The sequence below is a fragment of the Saccostrea echinata genome, unplaced genomic scaffold, assembly GCF_033153115.1.
Source record: "Saccostrea echinata isolate AGI-Se365-2 ecotype Australia unplaced genomic scaffold, CSIRO_AGI_Sech_v1 ptg000009l, whole genome shotgun sequence".
Lineage (NCBI taxonomy): Eukaryota > Metazoa > Mollusca > Bivalvia > Ostreida > Ostreidae > Saccostrea > Saccostrea echinata.
In genome coordinates this window covers 19,927,349-19,952,892 of record NW_026889758.1, presented here as the reverse complement: position 1 = coordinate 19,952,892, position 25,544 = coordinate 19,927,349, and the positions used below count along the sequence as shown (strand labels likewise).

At 33.6% G+C, this 25,544-nt stretch overlaps 1 protein-coding gene across 4 annotated transcripts in view; it reads right to left on the bottom strand.

Annotated features, from left to right (window-relative positions):
* The window catches only part of LOC133181973 (semaphorin-1A-like), a 33,416-nt gene extending 11,605 nt beyond the window's left edge, over positions 1 to 21,811 (bottom strand). For 3 of the 4 annotated variants that reach the window (XM_061316643.1, XM_061316645.1, XM_061316646.1), the window contains exons 1-5: positions 21,174 to 21,810; positions 5,741 to 5,837; positions 4,788 to 4,839; positions 3,807 to 3,869; positions 1,716 to 1,826 (exon numbers count right to left, since the gene is read on the bottom strand). In XM_061316643.1, coding sequence (XP_061172627.1) covers positions 1,716 to 1,826; positions 3,807 to 3,869; positions 4,788 to 4,839; positions 5,741 to 5,837; positions 21,174 to 21,297 — 447 coding nt within the window. In that variant the 5' untranslated portion in view covers positions 21,298 to 21,810. Of the gene's footprint in view, positions 1 to 1,715; positions 1,827 to 3,806; positions 3,870 to 4,787; positions 4,840 to 5,740; positions 5,838 to 21,173 lie in introns of all 4 variants that reach the window. The other variant, XM_061316644.1, reaches the window with a different exon arrangement.
* Between the last annotated feature and the right edge of the window lie 3,733 nt (positions 21,812 to 25,544).

The window sequence follows — 25,544 nt, the reverse complement described above, 5'->3', positions numbered from 1 at the left end:
ATAGAAAATTATGAATTTCCAATTACCTGGATGATAAACTTTCTTATTAAAAAAAAAAAAATATATATATATATATAAATATAAATATATTTACTCTAGCATTATGATATACATGTATTGAGAGGTATAGTACTAGAATAAATATTTCTTTATGTGTTCTGTTTTCCAGGTCTTAGTTTTTAAAACTTAATTAAAATGTTCATGCTGTTTTATTTAGATTATAAACTCAAAAGAGTGCATTAAAAGACAATGTTTGTTTAATATGGCATTATAAGAATTAGCCCAAACTTATTTCTTCAGAGTATTTATCCATTTTAGGCCAATTTTAGGAAAATAAACATCCTGTTATTCAGGAGAGCATTTGCTCTTAGTTGATAATTTGTTTGCTTGCCTCACGTTAAAGTTTAGTTTGTTGAACTTTAGAAAACCACTAATTTAATAGTCTTATTGGTGACCTTTCGGGGACTTTGGTCAAAGCAGGATGTTGGGTTAACTGGCTCTATCATTAAACACTGCCCCCTCCCCCTCCCCCCCCCCACCCCACACACAATTGGTCCATCCCCTTATAATATACTGAGTCATCTGTAATCTATAGGGTAGAATCTTATGTTACAAGGATTCATTATTGTAACAAAGAGGCTATTGCCCTGTATCAAATCTACTTAATTGTTGTTTTTGTATCACAAAGTTTACAAAATTTTGTGAATTCTTGGAAAGATTTTGTAGTCTTGTCAAGTGATGTAAAGCATAGATGACTACAACCAAACCTGTCACCCACAGATAGCTAAGACCTGCACACCTGTGTCCTACATAATCATTTTGATACAAAGCCAAAAGTTAAGACCCCTCTCACTCTGATAAAAGCTTATTTTTACTGTAATCAAGTGTCATAACACACATCATATTTCTGACTAGCCCCCTTCTCCTGGACTATTATCAGTAAGGTGATAAAGATCCCATCAGCCTAAATACTAAAAGAGAAGGTCGTAAAACATAAACTGATCAGAAGAAATCCCAGTGCGTTGGTCTTGAAGAAATCAGAAACCCAGCTTTCTACGTCTGATGATAGATAAACCAAACTAAGGCAATTTTTAGAAGGTGTACTGTTACTATATGACTTTGCCCATACTAAAACTACAGTAATCAATTTTCAAGTGTCAATGAATTATCAAATAATCATAAAGTTTTTAATAAATGTCTGATTGGCTAGTCCTGATGTCTAAAAATAGACCGGTAATATATTGGATTGGGAGACAGAATGACTGGCAGGGAAAGTTTTCAGTAGTCGTTATTCAATAATGGTGGGAATGGTGTAAAATTTACAGATCCCTACATACTATGTCATTATTTTCTTTTCATGAACAAATAATGTCTCTAGCTTAATTAATTGATATTTCGCACTGACATTCAAAGCACTGACATTTTCTCAAAAAAGGGAATCTATTTATTTATGTAATTAAAAAATTAAAACTAAGCAATTTTTCATTTCACAAAGAACAATTAAAACTTGGCAATAACAAATTGCTATTTAAATTGTCAATTGGTCGTATTTTCCCTTATTTTGAAGCATATGATCTTGATAATGACCAATTGACCACTTAGTATCCTTACAACATAACAAATTTTCATTCACAGAATTATAAGATAAGCATGCATAATAGGTTTACTATGGATTTTTCCGCTGCTGTTATACAAGAATAGTGGACCAAACCTACCTCCGATTTGACATAGGTGCGACATTTTGGCTTAAACGCATTGGTACCACACACGTATAATTCCCCTGATGGTTTCTTGCCAATGACCCTAATATGGTTTTGACATTCTTCCTAAAAAAGACAAAAGAAGAAAACCCCTAATTTAGAGCTCAGGAAGTAGGCACAGTCTAACAAACAAACAACTTGACTTTGGTCAAAATAACCCATGTTAAATTATATAAAAACTTCATGTCATAATTGATAGTACTGTTATTGGAAATGATGACAAGATGCATTTTATTTCAAATTATATGTTGCTGCATGTTGTGATTTTTCTTTGGTTGAATATTTGAACCTTTCATTATATATATTTATAGCAATGCTTTCACACAGTACAGTTCTTTCACCAGCAGTACATCTACTTCTTTTTTTTTTTGAGAAAACAGAGCTTGTTATTTCACACCCATATTTGAATTGGGTGGAAAACCTCACCACATACACATATATATTGACAGTTATAACACATTGAGATGCTAAAGAAGTTCATATTACTTAATCCACCTAAAAACATCATGGGTGTGTCACATACATAGATATTTCATATAGTAAAACCATCAGGTCAGTGACAAAGGATAGCTTTGTTTTTTTCCATGTACCTGCCTATTCTTAGTTGGGGAATTATAAAGATGCAGACAAAATATTGTTAATGTCTCATGTCGTAAAACGCACAACTGAAGCTGACAAGAACGAACAACAGTCCGATAGCATTATTAGTTTGCATTTATTACATAACTTGATATCTGTATTACGTAAAAATGGGAGGGACTCTATGAAACAAATCACAAGTCATTACAATTAATGCTCTGTTCATGAAGCTATAGACTTTTTCCCCCAAACTCTTTAGTGAAAGCTGATTTTTCATGTCCATGCGCCTTTAATTAAGAAGATTATCATAAAGATTTATTCAAAACTGTATAAACAAGATTTCAGGTCTGTCAACACATTCAATAAAATATTAGGCACACTGAAAACTTTTCTTTTAATTTCTGAAATGTGAATCAGATAAAAGATATGAAGAAAAAACACCCCCTGAGATTTTTCTTTACAATTTGGTTTGTTTATTTCTTTACAACAGAAAATTCTTGGTGCACATGAACTTGTAAAGAGCTGCTTCATTCATAATCCCTGAAAATGACTAAGAAAAGTCCTAAGGCATTTAGATTATTCATTTACAAAAGGATTAATCAATATTTTACCCCAATGATGCTCATAGTGAAATTGATTGTAATGATGTTTCTGGAGATGGGCATTTTAACACCCAGTATGAAACTGTTCTGAAACATTTGCTGCAATATTGGAGAGGACATAAAAATAGACAGCTGTGAAATAAATAGACCAAATGAATTTTACTGGAATCTCTAGACATTAATCTAATCCAGAACATGAGAAACCTGGTATCTTTTGTTTTATCATGGCCCATTTGTCCATTGTCTTCTCAAACTAGGCCGCAGTGATAACCCAAAGATAAGTTCCTAATTAACCTTGAGTAACTTAAGCACACACACTGTTAGTCTCTTGATATGCTAAAAGATATGGAATGAGAGCTCTTGTTACCGTTTTTCCTACCTCAAGAGTAAACAATCGACCACGGGACCCCTGACACTGGGTACTCATACCTGCTCAGATCATTTGCAGGTGTATACTTGAGGTGTATATTACACTCTTAATGACCAAGGTAACCTCACACTGACAAATATCATTAGCCCTAAAAGGGTACGAATATAGCATGTTTCAGTTCCATAAGTATGTAATTGTCCTCTTGTACACCAGATTCTGAGTATGTTTTTCAGGAGGAGATTTATGTGGACACAGTGAATGACTATGGTTACACTAATAGGGGATTAAAAACGTCTTGTGTGCATAATTAGGTTCCACAAAGTGACAGAAATGAGACTGCATAAAGAATTTTGAATTGTCATCTAGCTCATCGCTTTCACTCATTTGTTTTTCAGCCTGTCACAGATTTGATGTAAATGTCACTCTGGTTGAGGTCTATAGAGTACTCTGTGCTGTTTTTATCTAGCTGAAGGTCAACCTGATAATACAGCTTACCTTCGTTTTCATTTTGGTTTCACAGACTTTTTTGTCAAACTCTCTGGGTTCCCATTCAATTCTCTGTCAAAAGATAAAAAATTATCAAACATTGATCAACATCTCTGCACTTTAAACTATATAGATACAATATATCACACCTTGTTATTTTTGCTCTCTAAAGATAGAACACAGCAGATAAGATAAAACCTATGTGTATTGTTAATAGATTACTGGTACATTTATTTATTTATAGGGCTGGGTGATTTTGACACAATCATCATAACATTGGCATGCACATCACAGTGCAGTACATCTTGTAGAAGTAACAACTGCCAATCAGGGTTGTGTCAGACTCAATATATAACAAATATATCAGAGCTATACCCTAGATTGCCCCAATGATAAAAAACTCAATAATGAAAGAAAATAAGGGCTTCTGTATTCATTACAAGAGGGTGACACGTGATTGACAGGGGGACACTGTGGTTTAATGAGGATTTGATTATGATCCTTGGTCTGCCTGTCCGATCCATCTGTTGACAAATCCAGTCAGCAGGGTGACTACCCCAGGTGTGGGAGACAGAGGTGACAAAGACACTCCCCAAGCTTTGTCTTCCATTGAGACGTAAGTCATACAATACAGTATTGTATGTCATCTACTTCACAGATTAAGGTGCTATTTAACCTGTGGATTCTAGCAGCAGGAAAAACATTAACTTTATTACTTTCACTTGGAATGGAGAATGCATAATAGTCATTATGCTCCAGATTCTGGGGCACTTCAGGAAACTGTTATGTGCATAGTTGTGTAATAGGTGCTTCTGAATGGGATAGCTATAGGGTTTTTAATTATATCATCATGATTTGGTCTTTTATCTGGTCTTAAAAAACAGGATAGCACTGTTCAGTTCCTTCATCTGGGGGCAATCCACCTGTGTTTCATGTGTTACATAACCTTCTGCTTTACCATTAAAATCTTAATGAAACTTCATAAATTACCTCTAAAACATTTTCTTCTAGTGTCGCCATACTGATGTTGTACATCTTGTTTCTGAAAAAGAAAAGATGAAAATGTGAAAGTCTCAATATAGTTTAATGTTCTCTTTCATTCACCCTCTAGAGTGAAAATACAATTAATGAATAGTGTTTCTCTTCAAAATGAAACTCAGTCAAACAATTCATTAAAGAGGAAAACATTGTTGAAGTTTGCTGATTCAGGCTTTCATGTTTGCTGATTTAAGCTTTCATTTTTCACTATCAGATTTGCCAGACCCAATACTCTGACCATTATCTTCCAATATCTAATCATTGGAGGGCAAGAAAGAAGTAGCTATTCAATTCTTGCTTTTCAACACTTAATGGGTCACTTCAACAGCAGGTCGGTGCCAAGTTTTAAAGATTTAAAAATAAAAACCTTTCATTTTCTCAGAAAACGTTGACTGGATTCTCCGGTTACAGCTTTTATTTGATACAAACTGCACATCAAAATAATTATTTCATTTAACTGAATTTACCAGTCTGTAAGAACATATGTACAGTGTTTGCTCTCATCATTTACTCCTCTCCAAATTGCCCAACATGCACATTTTCTCCATCTCTCTGGTTGTGAATCACTTAATTTTAACATAAATGAACCAGATCTGGTTTCCTACCATCCCAGTTTGTTATTGCAAAATTAAATTACAATATCTCATCTTTCTTTTCTACTTCCTGTCCTCCATATAAATGTATAATTTTTGTGCGGTTAACTTTTTTTTTCTCTCTGTGGTTTTTAATTTAGAATCTCAAAGCTCTCACAGCCTAAATAACAGTGTTAATTATTCAACTGCATGACTCTCTCCTCATTATAGTCGTCCTCGCATAATATTCTGCATAAAATTACACACAATTCATAGTGAAAACTCTAAAAATGAACTTTCAGGAATCTCCCAATTTTTGAGCCAGTACCGTACCTTGCTCCAAGTAACATGGAATCCTTTTCAACTTGGATAAGTTTGTAATGGGGAGCATTGCCGCTTTCGCCTCTGTAAACTTGCACTCCTTGCAAATCTGTGGAATAAATTTTCTTTATTCATTCAAAATACTCAAGTCATGTCAATCCATTACCATTATAAATCAAATCATTCATGCTTTTAACAACTTTATACAATTTAATTCATTTTCTACATATCTTAAATCTGATTTAATCAATCAACTTGTTTTTGTACATGTGGTAGCTGTTTAAAACACCACACATTTTCTATAACTGTTTTTCACTTTTATCAAAATTTTAAGTTCATCATTTACTTTAAACTATATAACAAAATGCAGATGTGTAAATTCAGGTAACACATGCTGGAATGCCACATTGTATTAAGGTCCCAGTTCACACTGAACACTATGAAATACATCAGGTAGGAAGGTAAAATTAAAGTGGCAGGCAGAAAATGATGTGAAATCCTTTAGTTCACAAAGAACCAGGGTACAATTTCTGTGGGAAGTCTCTTCTCACTCAAATTATATCCCTATTTCACACAGAAATTGCTGTGTTGGAAAAGCTTCTGTATGAATTAAGGGAAAAATTCTCAGCAGTCCATTCAGACGAGCATGAATAACAACAATACCGAAATTAACATAAAAAGTAGGGTATAAAATCATATTCTTATTTTAACACCACCGAGGAATTAACACCAATGGGAAAAGAAATCATTTCAATTCATTTTTGGGATAGCAGAACCCTCTGTTCCACATTTCTGAAGAAGTAAGGGATGGATGTAAAAGACATCCTGCTTGACCTGATAAGACTAGTTCTCTCATTGTGGATATTTGCCAACAGCATATACTACGACCCTTTCACATGTATATAACAGCCCATTTCTCAGTTCATGCATCATGACAAATAAGGTACACCTGCGTACCAAGTTTTGTGACTTCCATTTATCATGGATGTTCCTAATTATGCCAGTGAAAACCAAATAAATAAAAGAAAGTTTACTGGATACATGTACTGGTACAAATGCAATCTGTCAAGCACAGAAACTGAACTATGCAGAGAAGTCTTTGATAAAATAATGAAGCTTAGGTGTGATAAATGTAGATAACAGTATGAAGAGATGGCTTCCCTAGATCTATCTGTCTCACTATCTACTAGTTGATAGCAGAGTTTGTATAGTCATGCATCTATCTGAGCATGTCTGACATACCCGATTTCCCAAGAATCACTCTCTTACAACCATTGCAATCCAAACTTTCAAAGATGGGCCTCCTATCCCAATTCTGAGCTAAGTGGTAAATGATGAACTAACTTATCACTAAGTCAACAAAATACAGAGTTCAAGCCAAAAAAGTTGATTTATCATAGAAATATGGACATAAACAGACTATCCTGTATTTTATGACATGCCACATGACCACATACACAATAAGAATTATGATAGTTAGTCCCTACACTTAATGAATTGTCATTTCACAATTACCATGTAATTATGAAGAACACATTACCATATCTCAAAACGCATTGCCAGGACTAACCAGTAGTTTTTTTTCCTGCTTATTATTTCTCAGTGCTTTTATTTGAATATTTGTAACAATGATGGTAAAATAATATTTGAACAATTCTCTTGGATTAACAGTGTTAAATAAACAATCTAAATAAATTTATGGCATCATTTGGCAGGAAAAATCAATTTTCTAATTCACTGTTGTAATTTATTAGAAACTGAGTTAAGGGTGTATCAAGTCGAATTATTGACTAGTTCTTTACAGAAATTAAATTCTCTGTGGTGTATAGAGTGATAGTTAAAAAGTCTACAGGATTCCTAAACACATATTGACAAACTAATGGCATGTGCAAATATATGGGCCCTGGTGCCTTTTCTTGCGTCACGGCTTCCAAAATGGCCCAACCTTGCAACCTATATCAACAAAAATCTGTCTATTTATTTGTTGTACTTATTAAAAACCTAGGTTATGCTACCAGAGTTTTAATACTCCAAGACTTGTTTAATTTATGTATTGCTTTGTCATTTATAAACAAGAAATGTCTTCACTGTGACTTTCGTGAAGTGATAGTAACCTCTGTATTTTCTTAATTGAATCAAATTTTTTTAGTTTCAATTTACAGCTTGCCTATGTAGTTTAACCTAAACAAAGTCATCAGGTACCAGGAAACTACAAAGCAGCCAAAATATCAACCCAGAACCTGTCTTATTACAGGTGATTTAAAAAATTAGTCTTTATCTAATAACTAAATGTATCCCATCCACAAATTATTCAAAATAAGAACATAGAAAGTAAAGATACATGTAACTTGGATGGGTCATTGGTCTTGGCTATTTTCAGTCCACCTCAAGACAATCGCACTCGAGCCGTATAAAAGGGTACACTGTGAAGAAATCCCTCGTGATTTTGTTTTGCTCCAATCTCATTGTAAATCTGCCCAATGTAGTAGTAGCGTCACAGTGCCAAATGGAACATGTCCAACAGATTAAAAACTGCAGATTATTTTGATGATATTACAAAAAGAACTGCGCTTGTTCATGAACTCGTAAACTTTTTGAGTGCAGTAATTGTAGTTTGTCTATTGTTAATAATCTTTTATTGACATTGAGGCCAAAATTTTAATTTTATTTATTTTAAAAATTTCTGCAATCTCATCTACTCATATTTTTTGTCTGAAGAAGCTCAATATAAATACAATATAGTACTAAGGTAATCTAGTGATTATTCTCCAAACAGACAAAATCCCCTGTTAGTCAGGAAGAGGAGGCGTAAATCATATCAGATTACAAAAATCTTGATCTGTCTTCTATTGAGTCATGTTTTGTAATACATTCATTTTATATTAACTGGTGTCTAACAACAACTAAAAACACAAAAGGTTTCTTTTTAAAAACAAAAAGGAAAGTGCATTAGAAATTAATTTAGATCTTATAAAACCCCACACCATGTATAGGGATAAGAAAGGATTACCATTAAACAAGACCAAGGTCACTCCAACCACATCAAAACAATCAAAGCTGATTTGGAGAGATACTATAAAGGAGCCATTTAAAACTCTTCTCTTTTGGAATAATAATTTTCCCCTTAAGAAAGATATGAAACCTACATATAAGTGTTATACTACCCCCTAGTAAGTAATGACATTTAGAAATAAGCTCTATCCCCAGCGGAGAACAAGTTTATGGATTTAAAAAAATCAAAACTGGTGAAAAAAAAGCCAAAGGGCTATGATTAAAAGATAAAGTGTTTTTAAAACTGTTAAACACCTACTTTATGAGCAATGCTACAATAAACACTGCTCAAGATTACTCAAGTTTGAGACAAGTATTAATCTTTTGGCTCTTTTTCAGATTCAAACTTACAATAATTTTGAAAATCCATGTATCCGTTAGTCAGGGATTTATGCTAATGCTTTTATTATCTTAACTATATTTGGACATTAAAACAATTGGGTATTATTTTGTGACTTTACATCAAAAGTCAACCTAGCTCTTCAAGGCATTTTTCTGTACTTTCAAATTAGAAAAAAATCACTAATGGATGCCAAAAAATGTAACCCTTAAGTCAAAAAATGTCTGGAATCTTGTGAGAAAGTGTCACATTGATTCAATTTGCCAAATTGAATGCATAATTGAAATGTCAATCTGATTTAAAAAGTCAGACCAGAAAAAGCTAAGAGTAAATTAATTTTATATTTCATAATTTTAATAGAATGTTGATTATATTCTAAAATATGTATGAATTGTTAATACAGTAAAACCTTCTTGCAGTGAAGTGCCAGGGATGGACGATTTTGTTTAGTAGTTATAAACATTATTTGTTTTAGACATTAAGTTCACTATATATTTTTAAGTGTCAGGGAAAAAAGCCCCTTAGTTGAAGCATCAATTCATCATAAGGTGTTTGCTGGAAGGGTGTTTTACTGTACCATTTATTGTTTATCAAGTAAAGATTACGATGAATGGATATTGCCAATAACAGGAAAGTCTCCCTGTCTTCTTGGTACTATAGAACATACCCATCTGCCAATTCTATCTTTAGTCTTCTGACATGATTTTATCTAAAAAGCCTTTTCTACTGTGGCAGAAGACAAGCAGATAATCCCTCTATAAACAGATGAAGCTAATCTGACTTCCATCAGATGGTGCTGTATGAATCCTAATGAATTGCTTATAGATTACTAATAAGCCCACCTACCAAGCAATTAACAGAGATAAGACCAAGAAAGTGAAAGGTGATGTCAGAGACTGAAAGGACAGGTCCAGAAGCCATGCCAGGCACAATCCAATCCAATAAAAGCCATACTGAGATCCAGCAGCAACCATAAACAGGTTTATAGCTACGGTCAATTATTAATGCTGATCTATCAGTAGCAGACTCCCCTGGGACTAAAATCATTAACAGTTCAATGCTGTAAGGTGCAGAAGGTGCCTATGAACACTATGCCTCTAAAGTTCAAAGAACATGTACATGCATATTGGGTGTATGCTATAACAGAGTTGAGGTGAATCACAATCCAGAGGGGATTGATAACATGATGAACTGACTGATATCAAGCTAAATGACCCCCTGATTGATCACCCACCATGAAATACTGGTTCTGAACCAGAGTGGCCAGCAACAGCCATGTATTCTAAGGTTATCAGCAAAAACAACGGGGCAAAAAGACTTCATCTTCAACATCAGATAACCAGATAAACAAGCAAGACACCTCACATTAAGTGATGTGCACCCTGCTTTCATGGTCTGACCCTGGCCCTGTGACACAGGGCATTAGACAGTCAGAAACATGTTCCTAGCTCTCTGTTGTCATGTTCAACAGGTGAATTCCCCTAAGGACCTTCAATAACAACAGGAAACATGGAAACATTGTCTGCCTCAATTCATCTGGTATTGCTTCAGACACCAGGTCAAGAACTGTCATGTCTTGCAATTTCCTGTCACTGAAATGTTCCACTATTGGACCTTGAACTTCTTATTATTCAGAAAATACTACCTCAATAGATCATTTATTGAAGGCTTGACTGATTAAGTATTAGTGTAGCATTTATGAATTCATCAATTATTCTACTCACTGTGAATATGTAAAGCCCTGCATCCTCCCCGTAATTTATTTTCTTAGAGTTGTAAATCATTAACAGAAATAAAATCAGACAAATCATTTTACAAGAAATCAATTTGCAGAAAATTATATGACATATACCAGGTTTCCAGATTGTTAAGATCCACGGTTTTAAAACAGATCATTCTCTCAAATTTTATCCATAAAATTCAATAAGGATTACCACAATAGTGTGAAAATTTCAATAAAAATTGATCATAAATTTAGATGACTCGACACCTAGTAGTCCCTAAACACCAGAAAATCTAGCAGCCAGAAAACCCTTGCTAGCCAATAATTGAAAACAGTAGATCTTCTTTAATCAAATAAAAACAGGCTCTGCTTTGAAAATCTGGAGATAATTTGAGTGATGAAAAACTAGCAAAATTTTAAAGGCGATATGCAGAGAAGCTTTTTACTAAGAAGAGATAAGATCTTTGTCTGTGGAGACTTGTGTTAACAGTTCCCACTCCGATTAGACGATCACAAACTCAGATTCGTCTTCTTAAGTGTCAACTTCATTGACTTTTTGAATAATTCTGTTTGTGGTTGGCATGAAAGACAATAAGTCTCTTTATAAATTGTTGCTATGGAGTAAACATGATCTTGACCAATTTGTCATTAATTTCTATTGGTCTAATGGTCTTGCACTTATTCCACATGATGCATTAATGACATCTGCACATGTGTGCCTTAATGCGTTCACAATCCAGAATTGTCTGTTTGTCATTACAAAAAAGAGCAACTGCTGAATAATTTTTTATATCATATGCCTATTTGATCTGCACTCATTTAATCTTTGCTGATCGAATGTAAATTACAGCTTTTTTTTATGTTTGCATTCATTAACATTGTATTCCACTGGTACTGAAGTAATTATTTGATTTTAACTGCTTATCTACGTCAGTCCAACCCAAGCCAAAATCTGATCATATTTATTCCTCAATGTGCAACTGATATTCCATCCATTTAAAGAATTATAATCAAATTAAAAAAGTATCTATTTCAAATGATTAAATGGGCAATCTGCTTTTCAACATTCATCTGCATTTACTATGCAAAATAAATGGCCGAAATTCTAGATCTTTCGTCCCTTATTTCATGACTTCTGCCTAGGTGGCAGTCAATGATAATAGTTAAATCCTTAAAAGTTTGGATTCAAAGACGTGTATAGCACCCGATAAGATTTTAGGGGTCCATTCTGATACAAGAACAAAACACAAATTGATAATGTTAATTCTATTGCGATCAAACTTGAAACGTTAAGCCACAGTAGAAATGTAAGCGAAACCCAATCAATATTTCATTTTATTTTAGCACCCCCTGTGCTGCTCTTATCAAGAATTTTCAAATCCTCCTTTGAGAGGGCTGTGACAGGAACAGGGACCTATAGAATCACAGTGTTCAATTGATTAATTTTCTTAGACCTCAAAAGAACCCAATTTCCAATCCCTATACCTAGAGAGGGTTTCCATTACTGTCAAAAATTTCAGGACAACAAAAAAGTTGTCTGTTCTTTTATCCACTGACCTACTTTCTGATGAAAGATGGAACTTGGGAAAAAGAAATATATTCCAGATATATCAAAAATAGATTTTTGAAATCCTTTTCACAGAACTGGTTTCCATTGAACTTTTTATTTACCTTTCATTCATTTTGAATTTTTATTTTGTTTGAATGGGGTTTCAATTCACAAGTAGTCTTTATATGTGATTATTTCAATCAAATATATAAAAATAAATAGCAGTAAAGAGAAAAATATCTATATCTTAGCACATCTGCTACTGCTTGCAATTCTGAGCCCACTCATGTCCTGTAATGTGAAGATCTGTTACAGATGTGGTCTGTACCCACTTATCCTATCCCTCTTTAGTGTACCCTTTATTATCAGAAATGAATAAGGTTTCCAAATTTTTGAAACAGGAGGATCATGTAGGCTTGTAGACCTTGCATGAGTGCTCTAATATTGTATGGTATGTTGCTTTCACTCACTGCATGATGGACCATCAATGCTTAAACATACCAACCTTTTGAATGCAATGATAATTCTTATTTTCTAAGCTTTTCAGAATAAATATTTGTACTGAAAAGGATAGCAATATTTGTGCTGATAAAACAGAGGATATTTTTCTTTTATTTCTTAAGAGGTAGAAGTCATGCAACATACCTAAAAGTTAGTAAACACACTTCCTTATAAGCATAAAATGATGATTAAGATTTTCTAGAATGGTTACACTCAAAAGGGGAAAAGAAATTTAATTCTTGTTGAATAACTTTCAATCAAAAGATATATTCATTTATTGATATCTTTTCAATAAATCACAAGGTGAAGGATAAAATTAAAGGAAGTTCGTGTAGTTTTCTTGTTTTTTATAAATGTCATTAATTTGTTAAGTGAGTTTATAAAGAACCTCCGGATATCCCTTCACTCTCAAGTCCTTCCTTCAATTTGCTATTTCCTTATAGTATTCTCAAGACTGTTGAAAAAAAAAATCTAATTGACTTCTTCATTTCTCCTCTCTGACCTTGAGTTACTCCTCTGCATCCTGATTAGTACAGGAAGAGCCCTGCCATGTAGATGTATTGGTAGAGCAGCAGTCCTCTACACATCTGGGCATTAGTACAGGAAGAGCCCTGCTGTGTAGATGTATTGGTAGAGCAGTAGTCCTCTACACATCTGGGCATTAGTACAGAAGAGTCCTGCCGTGTAGATGTATTGGGACAGTAGTAGTCCTCTACACATCTGGGCATTAGTACAGGAAGAGCCCTGCCATGTAGACGTATTGGTACAGTAGTAGTCCTCTACACATCTGGGCATTAGTACAGAAGAGCCCTGCCGTGTAGACGTATTGGTACAGTAGTAGTCCTCTACACATCTGGGCATTAGTACAGGAAGAGCCCTGCTGTATAGATGTATTGGTAGAGCAGCTCTGCACACCTGGGCATTAGTACAGGAAGAGCCCTGGTGTGTAGACACAGTGTATTGGTGGAACAGCTCTACACACCTGGACTATACTGTACGTGGCCCTCTGCATTTCTCTATCAATTTTTCTGTCCTTGTCAACTGATAAGACATAAATTTTAACCCCTCCCAGGTGACCCCTGATCCAGTGATTCATGATATTGCCACACAAGGGAAAAATATCCATGGTTCAAAGTTCTGCTCCCTTTGATTTCATGTATCTTGTTTTTTTAAAAACAGATGAGTTTAATGAAAACATCTTGATCAGAGCAACTGTGCAAAATTCTCTTAGGGGATATTTATATCGGAGAACAGCTTTTGCCACTCTTAGAGAAAACTAGCAAAAATTGATGATATTATAGAGCATCTCAAAATAAATGTTCGTAATGGAGTTGAAATATAAGGCCAACAAATTGATTCAAAGTAGATATGTAGAGTTAACATGCAACATTTCCTGAAAGTTTGTGCCTAATGGATGTGAGAAAATTTCATTCCTATCATTACCTGGCACATTACTCAAAATTGAAATGCAGCACATAAGACACTCAGAATGAAATCCCAGAATGATTTTCACTTTTGACTGGTGTCGCTATTTGAAATACATGACAGTTGGGTCGGCACCGTGTAATTCATGGACTGGAGGCTTGGAGTGGAGTTATGGAGTGGATTTTGGAGTGGAGTTTGGAGTCAATTTTTGGAGTCTGGGATTTTTTTTTATACAATAATGGAAAAAAGAAGTTAAAGAAATTGCCTAGTATCAAAGTCTCATTTTTTGGTATAAATGTTAGCTGTTTCATGTCTTGTAACTAAATAGGTTGGCAATTCATATATATAGGTGCTATGACCCAGTTAAAATTTGCAAGTTTCTAACACTGATGCAAGTGCGGTATTTGAAACTTGAGAAAATTACATCAGTAGTGAATAAACAGACATGATGCTGACAAGATAACCCTTGATCTTTCAAAATGTTTGGAAACTATGTTGAATATAATTAATCAACAGATATAGTCGGTCTTACTGGTTGTTTAAATATGGTTTGATTGGACGTGTTAACAATTTTGTCAAGAATTATTAGGTTCAGAATTTATATCAATTTATAAGAAGGCAGTTTTTCAGTATTATACACTCAACTATTCATTACCCAATATGCCTACCATGTAAAATTTCAAAAAATAATAACTAGTTTTAAATTAAGTTAAACACATTATACCTCTATACACATGCATATGGTGTACTAAAAGGTCCACTCACTCCCTCTCTTCCTTGCATTAAGAGCATTATAGCGACAGCCATAACAATCTCTCTCTTTTCCTTGAGTTGTCGCTCCCCCATTCTCAGAAATTTGCACCCTCACATTCTCATTCTGTTTGTATTCTCTCCTGGTGTTGTCATCTTTGCTTACTCACACTATTGTCTATTGCCCTTATCACTCTTTCACTGTCTCCTTTAAGATTTATACCTGCTATGGTGTTTATAGAGTATGAAAGCAATCATACCTACTATGCACCAACTAAATCAAATTATCTAATCCAGTCTGCAAATACTAACTTAAATTGTCTGGCAATAATTAATAACTCTAAAAGACAGATGCAATGTGAAATATCTTCATTTAAAATGCTGCAGACATCCGAAAACAACAAATGTTCATATAACACTTTAAAAAAAGCAAAGTTTTATTGTTTTGTAGTGCTCATTTTATTTTTATCAATCATTAAATAGACTGTCAGTTTTCTAATTGATAGTGAAAGCTTTGTAAGATTACATTGGCTCATAGAAATATTTCCTAATTAGTGAAAGGCCAGAATCTCACATGCACCCAGTTTCCGAGATGCTGATTAAACTGTGAACGATGACCATTTAATTTTGGTGTATGTGACTTAGTGTTGAATTAATTTAGTTCTCTACAGAACAGCATGCATGTGTTAAGATCATTGCATTATTTCAGAGGAAGTACAAATATCATGATCCTTTAACTGGCATCATAGTGCATTCCTTTCCATAAACTTCTAAATTGTTAAAAGTGTGAGTTACCAATATATTGTATGCATATCATAATATAATTTATTTTTTTAAGTAAATTTATGTGAATTAATCATCTTTTTTAAAGTCACACGTTAAGAAACTAAGTTGATGTGTGCAAATCAAAGTAAATTATATATAGAGAAAAATCATTGACTAGTTCTTATTCTAATATGGATTACATGGAATTTCATATGCGTACATGGAAGTAGCTATGTAAAATCAAACAACCTTGTAACAATTTTTTAACCTACATTGTTTATACACCTGTGTGGTCAAAAACCTATAAAGTTTTAGCAGAAATAACAAAGATTTGACAGAAAGATAAAATTTAGTTAAGGGTGTTTTATCATCATCATCTAATTATGTGTTGAAAGCAATTGTGGTCATTATTTATGTAACAGTTACATTTGATTAAAACATAGAATGAACTGTCACTGTTTTAGATAACACTCAAATTGACAATGAAAGTGAAATTAATACCCATGTCCCAATCTGAAAGAATGTGCAGGAAATTGATGCAGCTACTGTATGTCCCACATATTCAGTTAATCAGAATCTGTCAAGAGTTATTTATACAAGAGCAGGCAGTGTGTTGTGATTATAACAGACCCATTTATTCGCATCAGCATATTATTCATTAAAGTACAGTATTTTGGGTTATACATTTTTGAGGAAAAAGAGTAACTTTGTAAAGTTGACCAGAAGATTAACCTGTCCAAAAAAAAAAAAATAAATAAATAAATAAATAAATAAATAAACTAATAAATATAATATCTACCTGAGATTTAGGTAATAGATAATTTGATCTACACCTGACTTCTTCAAACTATCATCATTTTAAATGAATATCTGGTATTATCTTAACTCTTAGGACAAGCTTTCAAATATGACTGATACTATGTCTTTCATAATATAAGTATATATTTGGTTGTGAATAACTAATTGAGGAAACAAAGAAATTTATAATCATTAACATTAATCATTGTAATAATCGTCGACAATATCATGACGATATCGTATCGATATCGATCCTGATCTGTCATTTTTTTTTCAAGTTAATGTATAACATAATTATAAAAGACCAAAAGCGATGTCGATATTGATTCATTTTTTATATTAATAATTAAATAAACACATGATGAGGGGTTGTTATTGTCAGGGGTTAAGGTTAGGGTAAGGTTTTAGATTAAGGTTAGGGTGAAGGTTGATAAAACAAGTCTTTAACAATCATGATTCGATATAGATACGATATCGTCGATCGACGATATGGACAGCAGGACAAACTTAGTATTTAGAAAGTACACAAGCACAAGTCTTGCATAAAGAAAAAAAACAAGAGCGATGACAAAAATCAGTCGATATCGATATCGTCGATATCAACGATATCGATTGCAATTACAATTTTCCTTAATGAAAAGTAAACATAGACACACATATACCACGACAACTACGGTACCAAGGGTTTAGCGAACATGACGATATCGACACTATTAGGAAAACTTCATAAAGTGATTGTATTCAAGTTACTCACATATTAAAAAAGCAACAGCATTTTTGGGGGTTGCGGGTTGGGACCATAATCCATTGAACAATTATGATCCGAAATGATATCGTGACAGAAAGGAAAACTTCGAAGTAATACACATATAAGTATAAAGAAATAATGTAGCATACTATAAAAAAGTAATCTGTCGATATCGTAACTACATCGTGTCTTGGACATAACTCTAATCATATAGGGATATACACTACACTGTTTCAAGGAACACATGCGTCACCTTCAATAGCAACATGGGAATATAATAAAAGTATAGAGTTGTCATCTGATAAATTTTGTATCTTAATTTCATACGTAAATAAGACCAATTAAATTTGAAAATATTTATACCATGATTGAGCAGTTGTCAATGTAAAGATCACGCATTCATCAGTAGCTCTTATTTTTGGGTATTGCAATCAAGAATACAATCGGAAAATCTCAGGCATTTCCAACGAGCAGAAAATAACCTGGAATGCTGGAATAGATTACGGAGTATGAAACGGAAATGAGAGACCTTCCCCCCTTTACCGATTTAACATAAAATAGGAAAAAAACATTTGTCTGTTTTTTTAGCAGATTTTTAGGCAATCAACAAGACTAACTGAATTTAGTCTTAAGAGTCACGTTAAATATTGCACTAGCTGGTGCTTGATAACAAAACTCAAACTCATAAAAAAAAAATCAGACTCCAAAATTTGACTCCAAACTCCACTCCAAACTCCACTCCATAACTCCACTCCAAGCCTCCAGTCCATGAATTACACGGTGCCCAGTTGGGTCATAAGAGTGCTTAACTCAGAAAAACAGGACTTTAATTTCTCTGAAATCAAACCACAGGGCAGGAATACAGTGTGCAAGAACATGCATGCTTTCATGGTGTAAATTTTCCAAGATGTTATGTTCATGAGAGAAAGCAGGTATGCACTGTGCGATATCACAGTGCACTCTAACTTCTTCTATCTTATCTTGACGTACAAACATTGCATCATCATAAAATCCTACAGGTTCAATTAAAAATCTGCAGGGAGCAATCATATCTATACTCGAGTAGAAAAAAATTCCACCTCAAAAAAAAGAGCAAGCCATACAAAAAAATTAAAATTTGAGCTACCAAATTTGACAAATGAGAGTTTTTGTGTTTGTTTGACGTCCTCTTTTCCAAGAGGATAAAGTCTAAATCCAGGAATACATTCACTTTGATTCTTTGTCAATCTGATTTATACAATTCAAGTTGGAATTCTACAGCTGTGTAAACTATAGATCAACTGTCAACATGTCCCTTATAGATAAACTAACTAACAATTCAGACTTTAATAAGTTTATAATTCTATCAAGTATAAATCTGGCTTTGGTTTTCACCTTTAGAAAAAAACACTATCAACAATGGTATACCCATAAAAAAGCAACAAGGAGAATTTTTCAGAAAAGCAAAAAAAGTTCTATTTTTTAAAAAAACTACTGAAAACAAATTTATTTTCTCCAATTAGAAACTCCTAGAACTGAATGAACGTCATTTGTTTTTGAAGCCACACACTTTACTACGACGTACTGCTAACTGTGCCTGATTAAATTTTCTTAATGGTTGTAAATTTCTGTCAACAAATTCTGAAACTTGTCCTTGATGGCAAGCTTTGATATCACACTTTGCCTTAGCAGTGCCATTACCTGAATATTCTGTAATCTTCAATGTCGTCTCAATAAGTGTATTGTAGAATTTGTTTGTGTGACATATGTCAAAACAGGGTGCCTAGACCAAATAAAAGACCTCTATGACATGAATTTTTCAGGGAGTGGTATTTTGTTAATTTTTATCTCAGTTAAAATTTTCAAAATAACTTCATACTAAGTATGGAAAAAAAAAGAAGGAGTTATTAAGTACATTTCTGTAACAAAAAATGTGTTTACATTTTTTGAAGTCTTATGTCAAAAATATTGCTACCAGATGAAAAAAAAAACACTTTGTTTTCATTTGGTCAATAATTAGCTGGATTGTCAGTTATCTAAATAAGTGACCACAGACCAAAGGTTTCATTTTCTTCACCGCTTAATCTTGAGATATGATGCAGCTGCACATACAAACTCATCCTATCAGATAGATAGATAGATATTTACATTTGAACTGAATCCAGTGGGTCACACTCAATTTGCATATTCCGCCTTTCCCGTATTCCAGACTTCCAAAAACTTATAGAAAGCACAGAGATTTATGGCGTGTTTATCAGCTAGTTTTTTATTCCCCAATATAAAAGCCATCACTTCAAATTATGTAAATTTTATGGTAAGTAGATATACTCACATCCATTTCATATAGATATGGTTCCAAATTTTTAATTCATTTTTATAGTCAGTGAAACTCTTGTATCACGAGGTGTCCAATTTCCAATTACATTCACTGAAATGTTGGACTTAGGAAATTCACAGAATGCCAAAATCTGATATAGTAATTAAAATATATGTCACTTTTTGAATATTTTTATTGGAAAAATGAGAAAAGCTATTGACAGAGGATAAAAAACATCAGAATAAGGAGTAGCTATGTTGTGAAATACATATTTGCATTGCATTCAAAATCGTGTCCAGTCATTATCAAATGCTTGAATGACTGGTATATGTTGCTCCTCTTTTGTAAGAGATTTGTATGGAGGTGAAAATGAGAAAGGGATTGTCGCGTGTTACAATCAGACCATAGATGCCTTGTGGCATTTTAGGTTACGCGTCTCTTCTGATTAGTCTGTGTATCAATGTCTTGCTGAAATCATCAACATTTCATTCTAAATATTGAGCACCATGGCTATTTGTGGCTTGAGGCATTACAGCTATTTAAACTGATATCAAAATGTCATTGCTATTGTAGAAATATCAATAAACCCTAGCCTTCTTTGATGTAGATATCTCCATGTATTAATTAACAAGGACTGGTCATCTGGTAGATAAGTCAATACCACATTTCCACAGCTCATTATCAGATCTGATATGGCAGTTGTTTGTCTTGGAATCAATTTCTTTAACATTTTCATTATAAAAGTAAGAGTTTCCTTATTGCAGAGATCAGTACACAAGATCTCTACAATGATTTGGTCAAGTGAAGCCTTATTAATGTTATTGGTGCTGATCAAGTGACAATAATTTTTATCAGATGTTTTGTAATGGAAAATCCCACTATGTCTAAACCCATACTAACCCCCACTGCTTTCTCCCTCCCCAGAATATCTGTACAAATAATTTAAATCCAAAATGGCCCAAACACCAGTAAATTATTGACAATAAGATAAACAGATTTTCCCTCCTAACTAATTGACCCTGGGTACACACAAATTAGGGTTGTCACCCTATGAAGTCGGTTACTTGGTAAAGCCAGCAGGCTTCTAATCCATGTCATAAAAGTTGACGTCGTAAAACACAGAGAGGGTCGTCACTCAGCCTAGGCCTGGTTCAACTCTGACTTGTCAACATATGCACTTGAACTATTTGTTTTTCTTCAGATTTTCTGTTGACTTTTTCAGGTAAATCATAGACCCTTCTCTTGGTTCTTAGAGAAGAAGCTATGGTTGAAAGGATTAGGAAGAAACTGGTTTATGAAAACATAAAAGGATAAATAATATTTACCATATCCTGTCTAAGAGGCATACATTTTGTGTCCTGAAGAGGTTTTTTTTATTCAAATGCTTCATGCATTTCATTACATGCTACCTGAATTCACACTCAAGCAAATTATTAGGTCCATTTTCTCTGTGATGTACCTTTTTTCTATGTATATAGGAAGTAAAGAGGTAGACCTACCTGAGAATTGGAGGTGGAGGTTTGCCTGTACGTCTGTCTGCCAGCTGTGACTCGTCTTCACCATCAACAGGACGGTGGTCAGCAGACTTAGAATCTTCATCACACAGAATTTATTTCTTTCCATCCTATAAAAATTAAAGTGTTTTTTCTATCTAAAGTCAGTTTACTGTTACCTGAGGATGTCAAACTAGTTCCCTACAGGTATTGTAGTAATGACTTCTAAATCCTTTGATCTCTTCTTTGTCTTAATTACTCCAGTAATTAGTTGAACTTATGTTTTGACACCTATCAAAATGGAATCACTGCTGGGAAAGTGAACTATGATTCACACCAGTTCTATAACACCTCTGTGTCAAACTCAGCACAATTCCTTGACCAAACAAAACACTACAGTAAACTGTACACTGTAGGTCTGTAACACAGTACTCCTCTCTAGGTCATTTAATAATCTTCTAAAAATCATAAATCAATCACAGGTAACTTATTTCTCCAATATTCTGATCAATTCAAATTTCACTGAATGTAAATAAATGTAAATAATCACTTTTCTTCAAGAAAACAGTTCCACATGTACAACTGATCAGCAAATCACTGTGTATACACAAGCAACCAACTCTGCCATGGTATGATCTTTGATAGTAAAACTTGTTGTTATGTTGTAAGCTGTGATTGGCTGGCTTGACATAGACCACGCCTCCCTTTAGAGCCAACACACTCCAAAGAGTTACTGCCATGCATACTAAAATGCTCTCCCAGTATATGGTTATAAAACAAAACATAATTATACAAAACCCCAGGACTCAATTTCTTATTATAAATGCAACTTTTTCTCCAGACTGGACAATCTTTTATTATCTCATCTGTTCACAATTTGCTGATTATAAAATAATTTGCACCTGTCAATTTCTCAGGTAGAAAGGAGAGAGTTCAGTACTATCCAACACACACACACATCAGGGGGGTAGAGTCAACAGGTAATAGATATGTAAGGGAATTTGCATACAAATATGAAAACAGAAAACCTCTTTGAATTAAAAGACAGTGACACAATCAAAAGCTGGGACTAAAGCTCCCTGGGGGTAAGGTAACTCTCGGTAAGAAAGTAAAAGATATTGGACACCATTAAATACGATCAATCCATTTGTTTTGTTTAGATTATTTTCTACAGATCAAATGATTTAGCAACCAAAGCAGACCGTCAATAGATTTTGTAGGGGGTTAAAGCATATTAGTGCCGTTGAGAAATCACTACAACTCTTTTTGTCACATTTCCAATTTTCAGTCGATTTGTTTACTTCCACAGTACTCTTGACTTTTGTTTGTGATATCCTATTTTTAATGTAGGGCTATATAAAATTAAGTCTACTTCAATACTTACAGAAATCTTACTGCCAATCTTAGGATTATCTTTTGAAACTGAAGTTTCTACAATATAAATCAAAAATATGTATATTAATTTGCTAAAAGTTTAATTAATGGTCTTTAAAAACTGGAAAATTAATTTAATATGTATATCAATTCAAAAGTACTTTTTCTGATAAATGTTTAATAAAATTAAAAAATTGTACATTTAATATGACATTACCTTACTCAAATTTAGTGCTAAATAATTTTTATTGCAAAAGACGTATTTATCAGAAAGGAAGTTCTAACGTCTTAATTTAAATGGTGCTATATTTAATGATGAAAACTTCCCATAGATATTGGTACATTGGTGTGCTTTCCTCTTATAAATACAAGTGGGATCTTATCCTTGTTTTTCTGCATAAATTTAAGAGTTAATACAACTTTTCTTTTTACAACTACGTCAATCCCCCAGTCATACGTAACTGATGCATATTAAAACCATTGCATAAACACTTCACAACTGACGCTTACACAGCAAAGGTGCCAAAAAAACTACTGCCAAGTTTTTTTTTTCCAAGTGCTTTTTTATTGAATTCAGTATTCTAATTTAGTAACGCAGTTGACAAACTTTGTATGAATATTAATTCGATAAGCAAGAGATTGTTGGCAATAAAATGACCCTGTCCTATTGTAATGAAGTGTTAATTAAATTTGGTTCCAATGATAAGATCTGTCTTGGAACAAGATTTTATGTGCCCAGACACTCTGCATTCAGATGTCTCTAGAGTATACTATATTACAGAGCAAGTCTCACACTTTTGGCACAAATAGAATAAAATAAACTCTGTACATGTGCAATGACCTCAACTACACTATACTTCTCCAAGAGTACAATGTTTATTAGGTCAATTATCAACAGTGTTTAAAGAGATCCAAATTCTTATCACCAGGCTGTATGACATGCCAGACAGACTGTGCCATTGTGAAAACTTGGGTATGAAGAACTGGGGATCAAAGAAGAACTCCCAGTGGGATGAACAAGCACTTTCAGGAAGAGCAATGGTAACACATGGTGCTCACACTGGGCTCCTACAAGACTGGGGTCGCCATAGGTGATAAAAAGTAGGACAGAAGGAGGAGATATTTATAATGATAACCAAATGACACATATATAGAGTCTCTGTAGGTATGACAAATTTAGGAAGTACACGTATATAGAGTCTGTAGGTATGAAAATCTAGAAATATGTCCATAGGTCATGAATGCCCCACCGTGGTTATACTAGTAATGCAACATGAAAATTTGTGTATTAGTGTATGAAGTTTGATGAGAATATCTTGAATAATTTCTTTAAAATTGAAATTGAAATCTAAAAAATTGGATATAGATGATAAATTCTCACCAAAAATATCATGAATGGTTTCTTAACATTAACCGAGCTAAACATTAATTTAAGAAAAGTGAGGTCAAGGTCAAAGGTCAAGGTCAAAAAAATGTTGAGGCAGTTGAATAGCTTACCTCAGTATGTATCAGCATATGAAGCTTGATAACACTATCTTGAATGGTTTCTTTAAAACTGAGCTAAACACTAATTTAAAAAAAGTGAAGTCAAGGTCAAAGGAAAGGTCAAGGTCAAAAAATGTTGATGCAGTTGAAAAACTAATATCAATATGTATCAGCATATGAAGTTTGATAAAAATATCTTGAATTTCTTTGAAACTGAGCTTTGAAGTATGCTAAATGCAAAGCATGATGGAAGGACAGACTGAAGGACAGAAGACGGACATGACAAACTCTATATGCCCCGGCCATATTCATGGCAGGGCATAAAAACAAAGTATATAGTCTCCATAGTAATGACAAAATGGCACGTTTATAGAGTCTCCATAGTATGACAAAGTAAAAATACTCTTTGAGGGAGGAACAAGTCTCTGCCAAAATAAATAGGTCACAAATTAATAAATAGTCATTTCCTTTCAAATTTTTTCCATCAGCAACGATTTGTCGCAAATTTTGCCCCATACAGTATACTGGATTTACTTGAAATTTTTTATCTCCAACTTCCACATAAGTGAGTAGAGGGTCACTCTACAATGAATCAGGTTGTTTTGAATTCTTTTGATACCAGAACCAATTAAAAGCATTAAAACAATCTTCAGCCACAAAAGCAATGGAAGTTATTGAATCTCTATAATTAGATGGATTTCATCATTTTCATTTAGCTAATGTGACAGAATGGTTGCTTTTGAAATACATACACTGAATTGTGCTATTAAGTCTGGTGTCAAGATTTTCTATAAACAGAGAAGTATGATCCAAATGGGCATTTAATTACTGCACAACGAAATACAATTGTACTCAAGACAACCATACAAGATAAGGGGAAGAAAAAGTTGTTTGAGTGAGGTCCTAAAACCACAAAAGATACTAAAAGCACAAAATATTTAATAGATATAAATTCTAGTAAAGTTGCATGTTGATGATATTGTATATTACTCAATCATGAAACATAAGTAATCAAAGATTACAAAGCTCACTTCAATGAATCTTATCTTTAAGTAAGGCAAAGTCTCACACATAACAACTGGTGGTAAACATTCCTAGATGCATCATTTATACAAGTTTGGTCTGTGTATGATTTTAAGGTACTTGGGAATAGACTAGCTCCAAAACTTTTCTGTTTATTATGGAATACATAAGATTCAACATCCAAACCACATCTGGTAGTGTGCATCCCTATATGCATCAGCCATTCACGTATGGTCCAGGAAGGCCTCATAGTTACTTAAGAATGAGACCTGCTCCAAAAACTTTTCCCAGGTCACTCATCTAGAAAATGTAGATCAAATCCAGCATCCAAAGGAAGCATCTCTTCAATGATCATCTATGCAAGTAAAGTCCGAGTAGGCCTTATAGTTTTTTGGTAATGGACCTGCTCCAAAAAGTTTTACCAGGTCACTCAATTAGAAAATGTAGGTCAAATCCAGCATCCAAAGAAAGTCTAGTAGTGTGCATCTCTTCAAT